The sequence below is a fragment of the Mytilus trossulus genome, chromosome 8 (genome assembly GCF_036588685.1).
Source record: "Mytilus trossulus isolate FHL-02 chromosome 8, PNRI_Mtr1.1.1.hap1, whole genome shotgun sequence".
Taxonomy (NCBI): Eukaryota; Metazoa; Mollusca; class Bivalvia; order Mytilida; family Mytilidae; genus Mytilus; species Mytilus trossulus.
In genome coordinates, this window is record NC_086380.1 from 68,533,167 (window position 1) to 68,548,408 (window position 15,242).

The 15,242-nt window shown below is 36.9% G+C and overlaps 1 protein-coding gene across 1 annotated transcript; it reads right to left on the reverse strand.

Moving 5' to 3' along the window:
• Positions 1–12,865: 12,865 nt before the first annotated feature.
• LOC134727909 (uncharacterized) lies at positions 12,866–14,179 on the reverse strand. The gene has a single exon (XM_063592304.1). It carries the CDS (start codon positions 14,177–14,179, stop codon positions 12,866–12,868), a length of 1,314 nt encoding a protein of 437 aa, XP_063448374.1.
• Positions 14,180–15,242: the final 1,063 nt, after the last annotated feature.

The window sequence follows — 15,242 nt, forward strand, 5'->3', positions numbered from 1 at the left end:
ATAGGGCCCCTGGTGTTTGTTGTGCATGTTTATACTAAAGGGCGTTCTACAGTATCCCCTGGGCGGTCTGCAGGATCCCTTGTTTTCTCAACATTATATATCTACTATAGGACGTTCTATATTATCCCCTGTTGTTTGTTGTTCAGGTTTATACTATAGGGCGTTCTACAGTATCCCCTGGGCGGTCTGCAGGATCCCCTGTTTTCTCAACATTATTTATCTACTGTAAGACGTTATATAGGATCCCCTGTTAATTGTTTTTCAAGTGTATATACTATAGGGCGTTCAACAGGATCCCCTAGGCGGTCTACAGGATCCCCTGTTTTCTCAACATTATATATCTACTATATAACGTTCTATAGGGCCCCCTGGTGTTTGTTGTTCATGTTTATACTAAAGGGCGTTCTACAGTATCCCCTGGGCGATCTGCAGGATCCCCTGTTTTCTCAACATTATTGATCTACTATAAGGCGTTCTATGTGCTCCCCTGTTGTTTGTTTTTGAAGTAAATAATATAGGGCGTTCTACAGGATCCCCTAGGCGGTCTACAGGATCCCATGTTTTCTCAACATTATATATCTACTTTACGACGTTCTATAGGGCCTTTTGTTGTTTGTTGTTCATGTTTATACTATAGGGCGTTCTACAGGATCCCCTAGGCGGTCTGCAGGATCCCCTGTTTTCTCAACATTATTTATTTACTATAAGACGTTCTACAGGATCCTCTGTTGTTTGTTTTTCAAGTGTATACTATAGGGCGTTCTACAGTATCCCCTAGGCGGTCTACGGGATCCCATGTTTTCTCAACATTATATATCTACTTTATGACGTTCTATAGGGCCCCCCTGTTGTTTGTTGTTGATGTTTATACTAAAGGTCGTTCTACAGTATCCCCTCGGCGGTCTACAGGATCCCAAGTTTTCTCAACATTTTTTATTTACTATAAGACGTTCTACAGGATCCCCTGCTGTTTGTTTTTCAAGTGTATACTATAGGGCGTTCTGCAGGATCCCCTAGGCGGTCTACAGGATCCCTGTTTTCTCAACATTATTTATCTATAACTATAAAACGTTCTATAGGATCCACTGTTGTTTATTTTGCAAGTATATACTATAGGGCGCTCTACATGATCCCCTGTTGTCTTAACATCATATATCTATTATAAGACGTTAATAAGACCCCCCTGTTGATTGTGTTGCAAGTGTATAGTATAGGGCGTTCTGCAGGATCCCCTAGGTGGTCTACAGGATCCCCTGTTTTCTCAACATTATATATCTGCTATAAGACGTTCTACAGGATCCCATATATTGTTTGTATATTATGTATACACTTAAGGGCGATCTAAAGGATCCACTGTTGTCGGAACATTATATATCTACTATAGAACATTCTTTATGATCCCATATTGTTTGTTTATCGTGTATATACTAAGGGGCGTTCTACAGGATTCCCTGTTGTCTGACCATTATATGTCTACTAAAGGACACTGTACAGGATCCCCTGTTGTTTAAATATTATCTACTATCGAACGTTCTATAGGTTAGACTGTTGTTTGTTTTTCATGTATATATTAGAGGGCGTTATATATTTGCCACCCATGAGCGGTCGATATGATCCCCTGTGGTTTAATAGTTGTGTATCTGTAAAGGGCGTTCTATAGGATCCCCGAGGCGTTCTATAGGATCCCATTGCTTGGTTATCATGTATTCACTAGATTAATATACCAAAGAGCTTTCTATGGGATCCCCTGTTGGGTCTATAGGATCACCTGTTGTGTAATAATCGTGTATCTGCTATAGGGCGTTCTTTAGGATCCCCTGTTGGTCGTTAACCATGAATCTATAACAGGTTGTTCTATAGGATCCCCTGGGCGGTCTATGAGACCCTGTATTGTTTAAAAATCGTGCATCTCCTATAGGTAATTCTTTGGGGTCCCCTGGTCGGTCCATAGGATCCTCTGTTGTTTGTTCAACATTTTTCTTCTAGAGAGTGTTCCATAAAATCCCAGGGTCGGTCTATAGGAGCACTGTAGTTTTTTCATCATGTAACTATTACAGGGCGTTATATATATGCTCCCATAGGCGTTCTTTATGATCCCTTGTGGTTTAATAATTGTGTATCTGTTATAGGGCGTTCTATTTGATCCCCGGGGCGGTCTATAGGATCCCCTGTTGGTTGTGCATCATGTATCTATAACAGGTTGTTCTATAGGATACCCAGGTCGGTGAATATGATCGCTGTTGTTTGTTCAACATGTTTCTTCTAGAGGGTGTCCAATAAAACCCTAGGGTCGGTCTACAGGAGCACTGTAGTTTTGTCATCATGTATCTATTAGAGGGCGTTATATATATGCTTCCATAGGCGTTCTTTATGATCCCTTGTGGTTTGATAATTGTGTATCTGTTATAGGGCGTTCTATTGGATCCCCGGGGCGGTCTATAGGATCCCCTGTTGGTTGTGCATCATGTATCTATGACAGGTTGTTCTATAGGATCCCCAGGTCGGTGAATATGATCCCTGTTGTTTGTTCAACATGTTTCTTCTAGAGGGTGTTCCATCGTGTATATAATAAGGGGTGTTCTACAGGATCCTCTGGGCGGTCTTCAGGATCCCCTGTTGTCTGACCATTATATGTCTACTAAAGGACGCTGTACAGGATCGCCTGTTGTTTGGATATTATATATCTACTATGAGACGTTCTATAGGTTAGACTGTTGTTTGTTTTTCATGTATATATAAGAGGGCGTTATATATATGCTCCCATGGGCGGTCGATATGATCCCCTGCGGTTTAATAGTTGTGTATCTGTAAAGGGCGTTCTATAGGATCACCGGGGCGTTCTATAGGATCCCATTGTTTGGTTATCATGTATTCACTAGATTAATCTACCAAAGCGCGTTCTATGGGATCCCCTGTTGGGTCTATAGAATCACCTGTTGTGTAATAATCGTGTATCTGCTATAGGGCGTTCTATAGGATCCCCTGTTGGGCGTTATATATATGCTCCCATAGGCGTTCTTTATGATCCCTTGTGGTTTAATAATTGTGTATCTGCTATAGGGCGTTTTATTGGATCCCGGGCGGTCTATAGGATCCCCTGTTGGTTGTGCATCATGTATCTATAACAGGTTGTTCTATAGGATCCCCAGGTCGGTGAATATGATCCCTGTTGTTTGTTCAACATGTTTCTTCTAGAGGGTGTTCCATAAAACCCCAGGATCCCTCTATAGGAGCACTGTAGTTTTTCATCATGTATCTATTAGAGGGCGTAATATATATGCTCCCATAGGCGTTCTTTGTGATCCCTTGTGGTTTAATAATTGTGTATCTGTTATAGGGCGTTCTATTGGATACCCGGGACGGTCTATAGGATCCCCTGTTGTTTGTTCATAACGTATCTATAACAGGTTGTTCTATACGATCCCCTGGGCTGTCTATAGGATCCCCTGTTGGTTGTTCATCATGTATCTATAACATGTTGTTCTATACGATCCCCTGGGCGGTCTGTAGGATCCCCTTTTGTTTGATTATCGTGCATATTCTAAAGTGCGTTCTATAGGATCCCCGGTTCTGTCTAAAGGATCCCCTATTGTTTATACCTTGGCGGTCTATATGATCCCCTTTTGTTTAATAATCGCGCATATTCTATAGTGCGTTCTATAGGACCCCCCACATGTGTCTTTATGACCCTCGATTGTGTAATAACCGTGCATCTGCTATAGGGTGTTCTATGTTATCCTTTCAAAGGTCTAGGGGGCATATTGATATTGGTTGGTTTTTTTTTTCTTTTTCTTTCTTTTTCCCCATAATTTTATTGTCCCGACAAGTTCTCGGAAAAGGATAGACACATTCATCTTTATAGAATTATGGCATAATGTAAACCATTATATAAAGTTGTGCTTTTAATAAGGGGATGGTCCAAGATGGTCTCGATTACTATAAACACTGGTCAACAGTATTTTTTTTATGTTTTTTTGTATATAATTCTAGTATTCCTGAGCATAGAACCATGATATTCAATATACAAAGTAGGTGTCAGCAATTTGTATGATCCTCAGAACTACCTAGCAGTAGTTAGTTGTGTTTTTTTTAGTATAAATTTTATTTCAAAATTGCTGACGGTAACCTAGCAATGGCAAGGTCGTCTGGAAACTTGACAACAGTATGACATCCGCCTTTGCTCGCAATGCCAATTATATTTGTTTTCGTATTCTTATGGATTTGTACAGACAGGAGAAAAGAAATTGACCAGTCTTTTAATATCCCTTTCCGATATATTGATAATGCACTGTCTATTAATGATAATAGATTCAATGAGTATATATCGCAAGCCGTTTTACAATTTATTCTAACTTCAAGATAGCTCATATAATATATCAGATATTTCAAATGATATATAAAATCTCTCTCTCTCATATATAATTGAGATATCTAATATTATATACAAATAAGATATCTCATATAATATATAATATACAAGATATTTTATATAATTTACTCTTTATAAAATATCTTATCAACTTAAAAAGATAGCTTATATACTTTATAAGATATCTTATTAATTCAATAAGATGTATTATGCACTTAAGAAGATATATTATAAACGAAATGGAAAAAAAACCCCGAACAATAACAATATGTCCCCTTTGAAAGGGATAACAAAGAACGTTCTTGAGCAGATGCACGATTATCAAACAAGAGGGGATCCTAAGACCGACCCGGGGATCCTTTAAACCGCCCAGGGTATCGTATAGAACACCCTATTATAGATACATGAACCACGAACAGGGGATCCTATAGACCGCCCTATAGCAGATACACGAATATTGCACAAAAGGTGATCCTATAGACCCAACAGGGAATCCCATAGAACGCTCCCTAGTAGATACGTGATTACCAAACAACGGGATCCTATAGAACACCCTATAGCAGATACACAAATTTTAAACCACAGGGAATCCTATAGACCGCCCAGGGGATCCTGTAGAACGCCCTCTAATAGATACATTATGAACAAACAACAGGGCTTCTATAGACCGACCTAGAGATTTTATGGACCGACCCGGGGATCTTAAAGAACGGCCTATAGCAGATGTACGATTATTAAACAATACGGGATCATTTAGACCGCCCAGGGAATCCTATAGAACGCCCTATTATAGACACATGATGAACAACCAACAGGGGATCCTATAGAACGCCCTATAGCAGATACACGATTATTCAACAATAGGGGATCCTAAATAGAACACCTTCAAGTGGATACATCTAGCAGATACACAAATATTAAACCATAGGGGATCCTATAGACCGCTTAGGGGATCATAAAACACTCCCTGTTATGGCTACATGATGCACAACGAACAGGGGAACTTATAAACGGTCAAGAGAATCTTATAGAACGCATTATACTGGAAACATAATGAAAAAAATAACCAGGGGGTCCTAAAGACCGCCCCGGGATCCTATATAACACCGTATAGCAGCTACACGATTATTAAACAAGAAGTGATACTATAGACCCAACAGGGGATCATATAGAACGTTCTGTAGTAGATACATGATTAACAAACAACGGGATCCTATAAACAGTCCCGGGGATCCTATAGAATGCCCTCTAATAGATAAATGATGAACAAACAAAAGGGGCTCCCTTAGATCGACCTATGGACTATATCGAACACCCTCTAGAACATACATGGTGAACAAACAACAGGGGATCCTTTAAAACGACCCACGGATCCTATAGAACGCCGTATAGCAGATTAGCGATTATAAAACAATAGGGGATCTTATAGGCCGACCGGGGATCCTATAGAAAGCCCTATAGCAGATGTACAATTACCAAACAACAAGGGATCCTATAGAACGCCCTGTTATTGATGCATGATGAACAACCAACAGGGGAACATATAGACGGCCCAGAGGATCTTAAAGAACGTCTTATACTAAAAAAAATAATGAACAAACAGCAGCTGATTCTATAGACCGCCCCGGAGATCCTATAGCACGCCCTAGAGCATGCAGATACACGACTTCTAAACAACAGGGGATCATATAAAACGCCCTCTAGTATATACGTAAAGTAGATACATGTTTAAAAAACCAGGGGAACCTATAGAAGGTCCTATCCTAGATGCATACAAATCAAACAGGGGATCCTGAAGAATATATAATGCTCAGACAACAGGAGATCCTGTAGAACGCCCTATAGTATGAACATGAAAAACAATCAACAGGGGATCCTATATGTAGAACGCCCTATAGAATAAATATGAAAAACAAAGAACAGGGGAACCCAAAGAATTTACTTTCTAAGATGCATATTTTTTTTAACAAAAGGGGATTCTGTACACCGCCCAGGGTATCCTGTAGAACGCCCGACAGTATAAACATAAAAAACAATCAACAGAACGTCCTATATTTCATATATTATGTTGAAAAACAAAGATTCCTGTAGACCACCCAAAGTTTCCTGCAGACAGCCCAAGGGATCATATAGAAAGCCCTATAGTATAAACATGAAAAAAAATCAACAGGGGGTCTTATAGAACTCCATTTAGTACATATATAATGTAAAGACAACAGGGTATCCTGTAGACCGCCCAAGGGATCCTGTAGAACGCCCTTTAGTATATACATGATTAAAAAACAATATGGGATCCTATAGAACGTCTTATAGTAGATATATTATGTTGAGAAAACAGAGGATCCTGTAGAACATCTTGTACTAGATACATAATGTTCAGCAAGCAGGGAATTACACAGATCGACCAAGGGATTCCGTAAAAAGTCCTCTTGTAGATACATCAAAAACAAACAATAGGGTATCCTATAGAACGTTCTATTAAAAGTTTATATATACTGTTCAGACAAAAGACTGCCTAGGTGATCCTATTGAACGCCCTTTAGAATATACATGATAAACAAACAACATGGGATCCTATATATAGAACGTCTTATAGTAGATTAATAATGTTGAAAAAACAGGTGATCCTTTAGAACGCCCTATAGTATAAACATGAAAAACAATCAACAGGGGGTCTTATAGAACGTCCTACAGTACATATATTATGTTGAAAAATAGAGATTCCTGCAGACCACTCAAAGATTCACGCAGACCGCCCAAAGGATCATATAGAAAGTCCTATAGTATAAACATGAAAAACAATCAACAGGGGGTCTTATGAACGTCCTATAGTAGATATATAATGTAAAGACAACAGGGCATCCTGTAGACCGCCCAAGGGATCCTGTAGAACGCCCTTTAGTATATAAATGATTAACAAACAATAGGGGATCCTATAGAACGTCTTATAGTAGATATATATTTTTAAACAAACGGGGATCCTGTAGACCGCCTAGTGGATCCTGTAGAACGCCCTATAGTATGAACATAAAAACAATCAACAGGGCATCCTGTTGTAGACCGCCCAGGGGATCCGGTAGAACGCCCTTCAGTATATAAATAATAAACAAACAATATAGGGGATCCTATAGAACGTCCTATAGAAGATATATAATGTAAAGACAACAGGGGATCCTGTAGACCGCCCAGGGGATCCTATAGAACGCCCTATAGAATAAACATGAACAATAATCAACAGGGGGTCTTATAGAACGTCCTTAAGTAGATATATAATGTTCAGACAACATGGTATCCTGGAGACCGCCCAGGGGATCATGTAGAACGCCCTTTAGTGTATAAATAATAAACAAACAATAGAGGGGATTCTATAAAACATCCTATAATAGATATATAATGTTCAGACAACAAGGGATCCTGAAGACCGCCCAGGGGATCCTGTAGAACGCCCTTTAGTATATAGATAATAAACAAACAATATACGGGATCGTATAGAACGTTCTATAGTAGATATATAATGTTCAGACAACAAGGGATCCTGAAGACCGCTCAGGGGATCCTGTAGAACGCTCTTTAGTATATAGATAATAAACAAACAATATGCGGGATCGTATAGAACGTTCTGTAGTAGATATATAATGTTCAGACAACAAGGGATCCTAAAGACCGCCCAGGGGATCCTATAGAACGCCCTATAGTATAAACATAAACAATAATCAACAGGGGGTCTTATAGAAAGTCCTTTAGTAGATATATAATGTTCAGACAACAAGGGATCCTGAAGACCGCCCAGGGGATCCTGTAGAACGCCCTTTAGTATATAAATATCAAACAAACAATATAGGGGATCATATAGAACGTCTTATAGTAGATATATAATGTTCACACAAGGGATCTTGAAGACCGCCCAGGGGATCCGGTAGAACGCCCTATAGTATAAACATAAAAAACAATCAACAGGGCATCCTGTAATCCGCCCAGGGGATCCGGTAGAACGCCCTTTAGTATATAAATAATAAACAAACAATATAGGGGGTCCTATAGAACGTCCTATAGTAGATATATAATGTAAAGACAACAGGGGATCCTGTAGACAGCCCAGGGGATCCTGTAAAACGCCCTTTAGTATAAACATTAAAAACAATCAACTTATAGAACGCCATTTAGTACATATATAATGTAAAGACAACATGATATCCAGAAGACCGTACAAGGGATCATGTAGTACGCCCTTCAGTATATAAATGAAAAACAAACAACAGGGGATACTTTAGAATGTCTTATAGTAGATATATATTTTTAAACAAACGGGAATCTTGTAGACTGCCAAGTGAATCCTGTAGAACGCCCTATAGTATAAACATAAAAAACAATCAACAGGACATCCGGTAGACCGCCCAGGGGATGCGGTAGAACGCCCTTTAGTATATAAATAATAAACAAACAATATAGGGGATCCTATAGAACGTCCTTTAGTAGATATATAATCAAACGACAACAGGGGATCCTGTAGACCGCCCAGGGAATCCTGTAAAACGCCCTATAGCATAAACATGAAAAACAATCAACAGGGGGTCTTATAGAACGCCATTTAGTACATATATAATGTAAAGACAACAAGGTATCCTGAAGACCGCACAAGGGATCCTGTAGTATATTTACATGATTAACAAACAATAAGGGATCATATAGAACGTCTTATAGTAGATATATTATGTTGAGAAAATAGGGGATCCTGTAGACCGCCCAGGGGATCCTGTAGTACGCCCTTTAGTATATAAATGAAAAACAAACAAGATGGGATACTTTAAAACGTCTTATAGTAGATATATATTTTTAAGCAAACGGAGATCATGTAGACCGCCCAGTGGATCCTGTAGAACGCCCTATAGTATAAACATAAAAACAATCAAAAGGGCATCCTGAAGATTGTCCAGGGGATCCGGTATAACGCCCTTTAGTATATAAATAATAAACAGACAATAGAACGTCCTATAGTTGAAATATAAGGTTCAGACAACAGGGGATCATGTAGACCGCCCAGAAGATCATGTAGAACGCCCTAATAGAACATGTAGCTTCATTATAAACAATTAACAGGGGAAACGAAGACCAGAACAACCACCCCTCCCCCATTACCACCACCTCCTCACACCCCGTAAAGGAAATGTCTCGTGTCTAAGAACGTGTAAGCTACATGGTTTTTTTTTCAATTTGCCTACATCAAAGTATCTATATCATATATATCTTCAAAAGGAATATGTATTTGCTTAATGAGGGCATTATGATATATGCTACTGTAATGCGGAACATTTTCCTATTTAAGACACCATTTCACGTTGAACGTGAAATAATTTCTGTCATGAACGTTGCACGAAAAATAAAGACTTTAAGGTGAACCTTTTGTGACTGAGTCACTGTCCTCTTGTATATATGAACTCTCTGTTTTATTTAATATTCCCTATTTAGTGTGTTCACATTTATGATATAAATAATTTACAGCTTTTAAAAAAGTATATAAAGATATTCTTAACTTTTAAAATGCAAATAAAGGAGCAACATCATTGGCCTTACCGCCTTTTCATTTCTTATCACGGAAACAAAATTAAATCAATTTAGTTCTTGACCATGTTGACGATCCCTGTCTAGTGTTATTTTTATTTTTTTTGAAAAATACTGAGAACGCAAAATAAGCATTTTAAGCCTTTAAAATTTGCAACTGATTTTTATAGTTCGTTCTTATGTTGTACTGTTATACCACTGTCCCAGGTTAGGGGGAGGGTTGGGATACCGCTAACATGTTTAACCCGCCACATTATTTATGTAGATTCAGATTCAATATTTTATTATAGTCTCACCACATACAAACATAAAATGAGATTCACATACATAGATTTAAAACATTAAAACATTTGCATTGCATGTACCAATCTTAAAAAGATTTATGAGAGACTTTTAAGATATACTATATACATATAAACTTATTTTTACACATTTAGAATTAAAAATTCTGACACAATATACATATGTATGTGCCTGTCCCAAAACAGGAGCCTGTAATTCAGTCACGGGTTGTCGTTTGTTTATGTGTTACATATTTGTTTTTCGTTCATTTTTTTACATAAATAAGGCCGTTAGTTTTCTCGTTTGAATTGTTTTACATTGTCTTATCGGGGCCTTTTGTAGCTGACTATGCGGTATGGGCTTTGCTCATTGTTGAAGGCCGTGTGGTGACCTATAATTGTTAATTTTAGTGTCATTTTGGTCTTTTGTGGATAGTTGTCTCATTGGCAATCATACCGCATCTTCTTTTTTTATATTTGAACCACGAAGCACGTATAAAAATTACATAAGCAGAACATGTTGAACACCTAGCTGTTTTGCACGACTAAACGTAAAATAAAAAAGTAAAAACACGTTGAACGTGAAATAAAAAAACGCAATCACGTTCCACGAAAATAACCCTTTATCACTCTCCATGAAACTTTATGATTTTGCATCGTTTGTTTTAAGATAGTTTTACAAGTTAAGAAAATTCTATTTTTAGCATTAGTATTTTCCGAATCGTTTAAAAATAGCCTATAAATAGAATATGCATAATTCATGATTCGTGACGTAGGGCGGTCTACGGGATCCCTTCTTCCGCTTACCAAAATTTCAATGGCTATTATCTCGAAAACAAGCACGGTGACCTATATTTTTTTTTGCTCTTTTGATTCCGTCATTAATCCCCTATCAATATATGCTAGTGTTTTGAAAAGTTAATTATTTTGAAACTGAGAAACCAACTTCCTTAAACAAAATACAAAATAAATTGATGCTAGTAAGTTATGAATAACATTATTAATGGTTTAAGTTTCTTTAGTCCTAAATTTATTCTCCCGGTTTTTTATTATATTTTAAATGTTATTTTGTGCATAATGATGCACAATGAAACCAGTATCACACGGATAAAGAAATTTTTAAAAGAAAAAAGATTAACAGAAAACGAAAGTTTAAAATAAAATATGTTTTTTTTCTTTTTTTGACATCTAAAAGACAAAGATATTGATCGTAGGTAACTTTACTTCCAATGGCAAGTATTTCATGTATATTCAAAACAAATACAAATTGATAATAAATTCAAATATTTTCGGCAAAGTAGGAATGGAATGAAGGGCTGGAAAATGACGAACTCGCTTTTGTTCTCTTAATATGAAGCAGATTTCATACACTATTTTCTCTATAAAACGAAGAATGAGCATTTTGAAGAGGTCTTTGTTTTCACTTTATTATATATTGATGACGTCATTCAATAACCTACAGTTTAGTGAGTGCCTGCATCTAATAAAGTGAACTTAAGAATAAAGATGCTACCGAAACTAGAAGGTGTGCTTCATATCTTGATCTTTCCCGTGGTATTGACACAGATGAAGGACTTAAAAAATTGATGGCTCGCGTTATGACTTCAATTTTCCTATTTTCAACTTCCCCTTTCTCATCAGTAACATACCCTCTGTCTTATCGTCTTTCACACTTAAACAACTTCATTAACAGGAGTGTTTTTCCGATACAAAAACTGCTCCAGCAGAATAACCGACATTTCACAAGTTTTACGGTCACCATGACACATTTGTTGACAGATATGAAATGTGAATGACTCAACTCTCTAGGGACATGTTTTCGGGCGGATCTTTAAATATAGTTCAGTTCATAAGTTTACCTATTCCTGATTGTGACCGTTCTAGAGAATTGATTCACATAACGGTGATGCATGAATAACAGGAGACGTTTTTGCAGTCGACATCCGTTTCTTGTAAAAAACTTTTGGTGAACTAACTAATAAATGAAGACAATGAAACACAGCTATTTTGCTCTCATTATCCGTGGCCGCATGTCACAAATAACTTTGGATTAAAAGCAGTAATATTGAAATACTGAATTTGGTATGAGTGCAACTGAGACAACTATCAAGTGACAATGGGTCGCCGTAAAGCCGTCAACAATTAGCAAATCTCATAAAGTATAGCAAGTTATAAAGAGCTTCAACATGACAAAATTGGAAACAATTGAGGTAAAGTTCAAGTATATAAATGTTATAAGCATACTGAAGTCCAAATCGTAAAACGTTTATCAGTTTTCATTATAGAATAACGAAAATTAAGGCCTTAAGAATCAAAACCATACACTGTGATTCAGTAATGTTTAGTACACTAAATACATAATTATTCAATAAGAGGGGCTGAATAAATCTACATCACTAAGCGGTTTACATGGTATACTTGATCTTCAAAACGAACCAAAATAAAACCAAGTTTGACACTTTTTTTTATAACTTTTTAATTAATTCTTGCTACTTCTATGTATTTTGTAAGTTTGATTGCTGTAGAGGAATAACATGTATCACGACTTAATCATATGTAGAAACGCAAAAGTCTGAGCGTATAAACATCGAATTTATCAGACTTCAAAACATTTTCATCTGTTTATTTAGAAAGAGCATATTGCACGTGCACCAAGTCAACAATTTGAAACATCATAAAGAAATGCCTCATATGTTTCGTTCGCAATTAGTAGCTTGTTATTTGTTCGATCAAAGAACAAAGCTTGTGGCCATTGAAGACCATCTTTCCCTGCCAGCAACAACCTGTGTTTGTTTCCGTCTGGTGAAATGACAACGACATTGTGAGAATGAAGGCCTGATACATAAACACGTCCGTGATTGTCTACCGCAATACCTCGTGCACCTTGAAGAAATGGTTTGAGTTCTGATTTCCATTTTAGTTTCCCTTGAAGATCACAGCATACTACTGAATCATCAATGTTTAGATAATAAAGTTGATCTGACCATATTGCAATGCTGCTTCTCGAACGCAACTTAACGTTTACTAGCTGTGTCACTGAGTCGTCATCTAAACTTACAACACATAAACCACTGCTATATCCATTATAGAACAATTGTCCATTGTTGTGAGCTATTCTATAAACCGATGACCCACATTGAATCAATTTTTCAGTTTTTCTGTCTTTCATATTTATTGTCGTGATTGACTTGTTAGTGCCAGATGTCACAACAAGTTTTTGACTGTCCTCTATATAGTGTATATATATTAACGATCCTGTCTGTAATGTAAAATCTAACGATCCGTCGGTTTTGATTACGTAGATTTTGTTACTTTCGTTACAGGAAAAAATCATTCTGCCATCAGGTAATAAGGAGCAATCAGTGATATATGCTCCCATTGTATTCACGGTCTGTTTCAAAGTTAATTTTATATCATCAATGGTTGGAACGTGTGTAGGAGGCAGCATTATCTGTGCTTGTTTGTTCTTCCGTCTTGTTAGTGTTATATCACTTGACATGGTATCTACGATAATGGGTCCAATCTTGATAAGAGTGGTAGGTAGATTTTCGAAAACTTTTTCTTTTTTAAAAGAAAGGGTAACATTGTTTGTTTTGTCTTCTTTTAACATGGATTCTATGAATTGTTCGTTTTTTGATACGTCTTGTTGGATGTGTTTCTTAGCCACGAATGTCTGGAGGTCTGAAGCATGCTGTTTTATTTTATCGAAATTGGTCAGGTATTCTGTTATCTCCATTTCTTTCTCTTGTATGGATGATATTAAACAGCTGATTTTCTTGTTTTCCTTTTCCTCAGCGGCATACAACTCTTTCAGCAGACTTTCCTGCAGTTTATCGAGATGATCGTTAATCAATATTCGTGTCTCCTTAATTTCCAATTCAATTTTGGTCTTGTTCTCCTTCAGACTTTGAATGTTGTCTTGTCGACCTTTTCTTATTCTCTGTAAATTTTCCGAGCCCTCCACAAGCATTTGTTCAATCTCTAAGAATGCATTTGAAGACTTAACATTTTGGATGACGTCATCTATCGCGTTTAACCCACCGCATTGATCATGCGATTCAACAACGCATCGTCTACAGCAAGGACTATCGTGTTTCTTACAAAATATTTGGTATTTTTCATTGTGCTTTGGACAATTATGAGTAATTTCCAGTATATTGGCAGGAAGCTTCTGGTATTCGGTGATTTGAACACAACTATGATCTCTGGAAACCTTTGAAGCTGCATGATGCTAGCTTAAATCTGACATGGGGTAAAATTGTTTATCGGGTCAAAATCTATCTGCCTTGTAATTTTTAGATGAGTCTGGCAATCCGTTGTTTGAGTGCTGCCCCTGATTTGGCAATCTTAAGGAAATCGTGCTGTTTTTGGTTATTATCTTGAATGTTATTATCGATAGAGATCAAATGTAAACAGTAACTATGTTTAGAAAAGTATAAATAAGACAACTTGACCAAAATGATCAGTTGACCCATTAAGGAAATATTGCCCTAGATAATCAATTTTTAATATTTTTTCATAAATGTTTGTTATCTTTGACAAATTTAACCAAACTTGTCCAATATCATCATTAGGGTATCTTGTTAAAAAAATGTGTAAGATAACCCTGTCCGTGAACCAAGATGGCCGACAAAGTTTTTTTGCTCATATCTCTAAAACTATCTAAAAAACCTAGAAATTTGCATACCAATCAGGCAACCTGTTGTTGGGTTACTGACCCTGAATTAGTAATTTTTATAAAATTTTACAGCTTTTGGTTGTTATCTTGAACATATTGAATATTATCAAAGATGAAGATAAACTGACAACAGCAATAATATTCGACAAAATAGACCTACAAATAGGTCAACATGATCAGTTGACCCCTTTAGGAGATAAGGCCCTTTATAGTAAATTTTGAACAATTTTCATAAATTTTGTAAAATTTTGTAAATTTTTACAAAATATTTTCAACTGTAACTACAGGGCCAAGTTCATTAAAGATAGAGCTCATTGTAGGCAGCAAGAATGTTCAGTAAAGTAAGATCTACAAA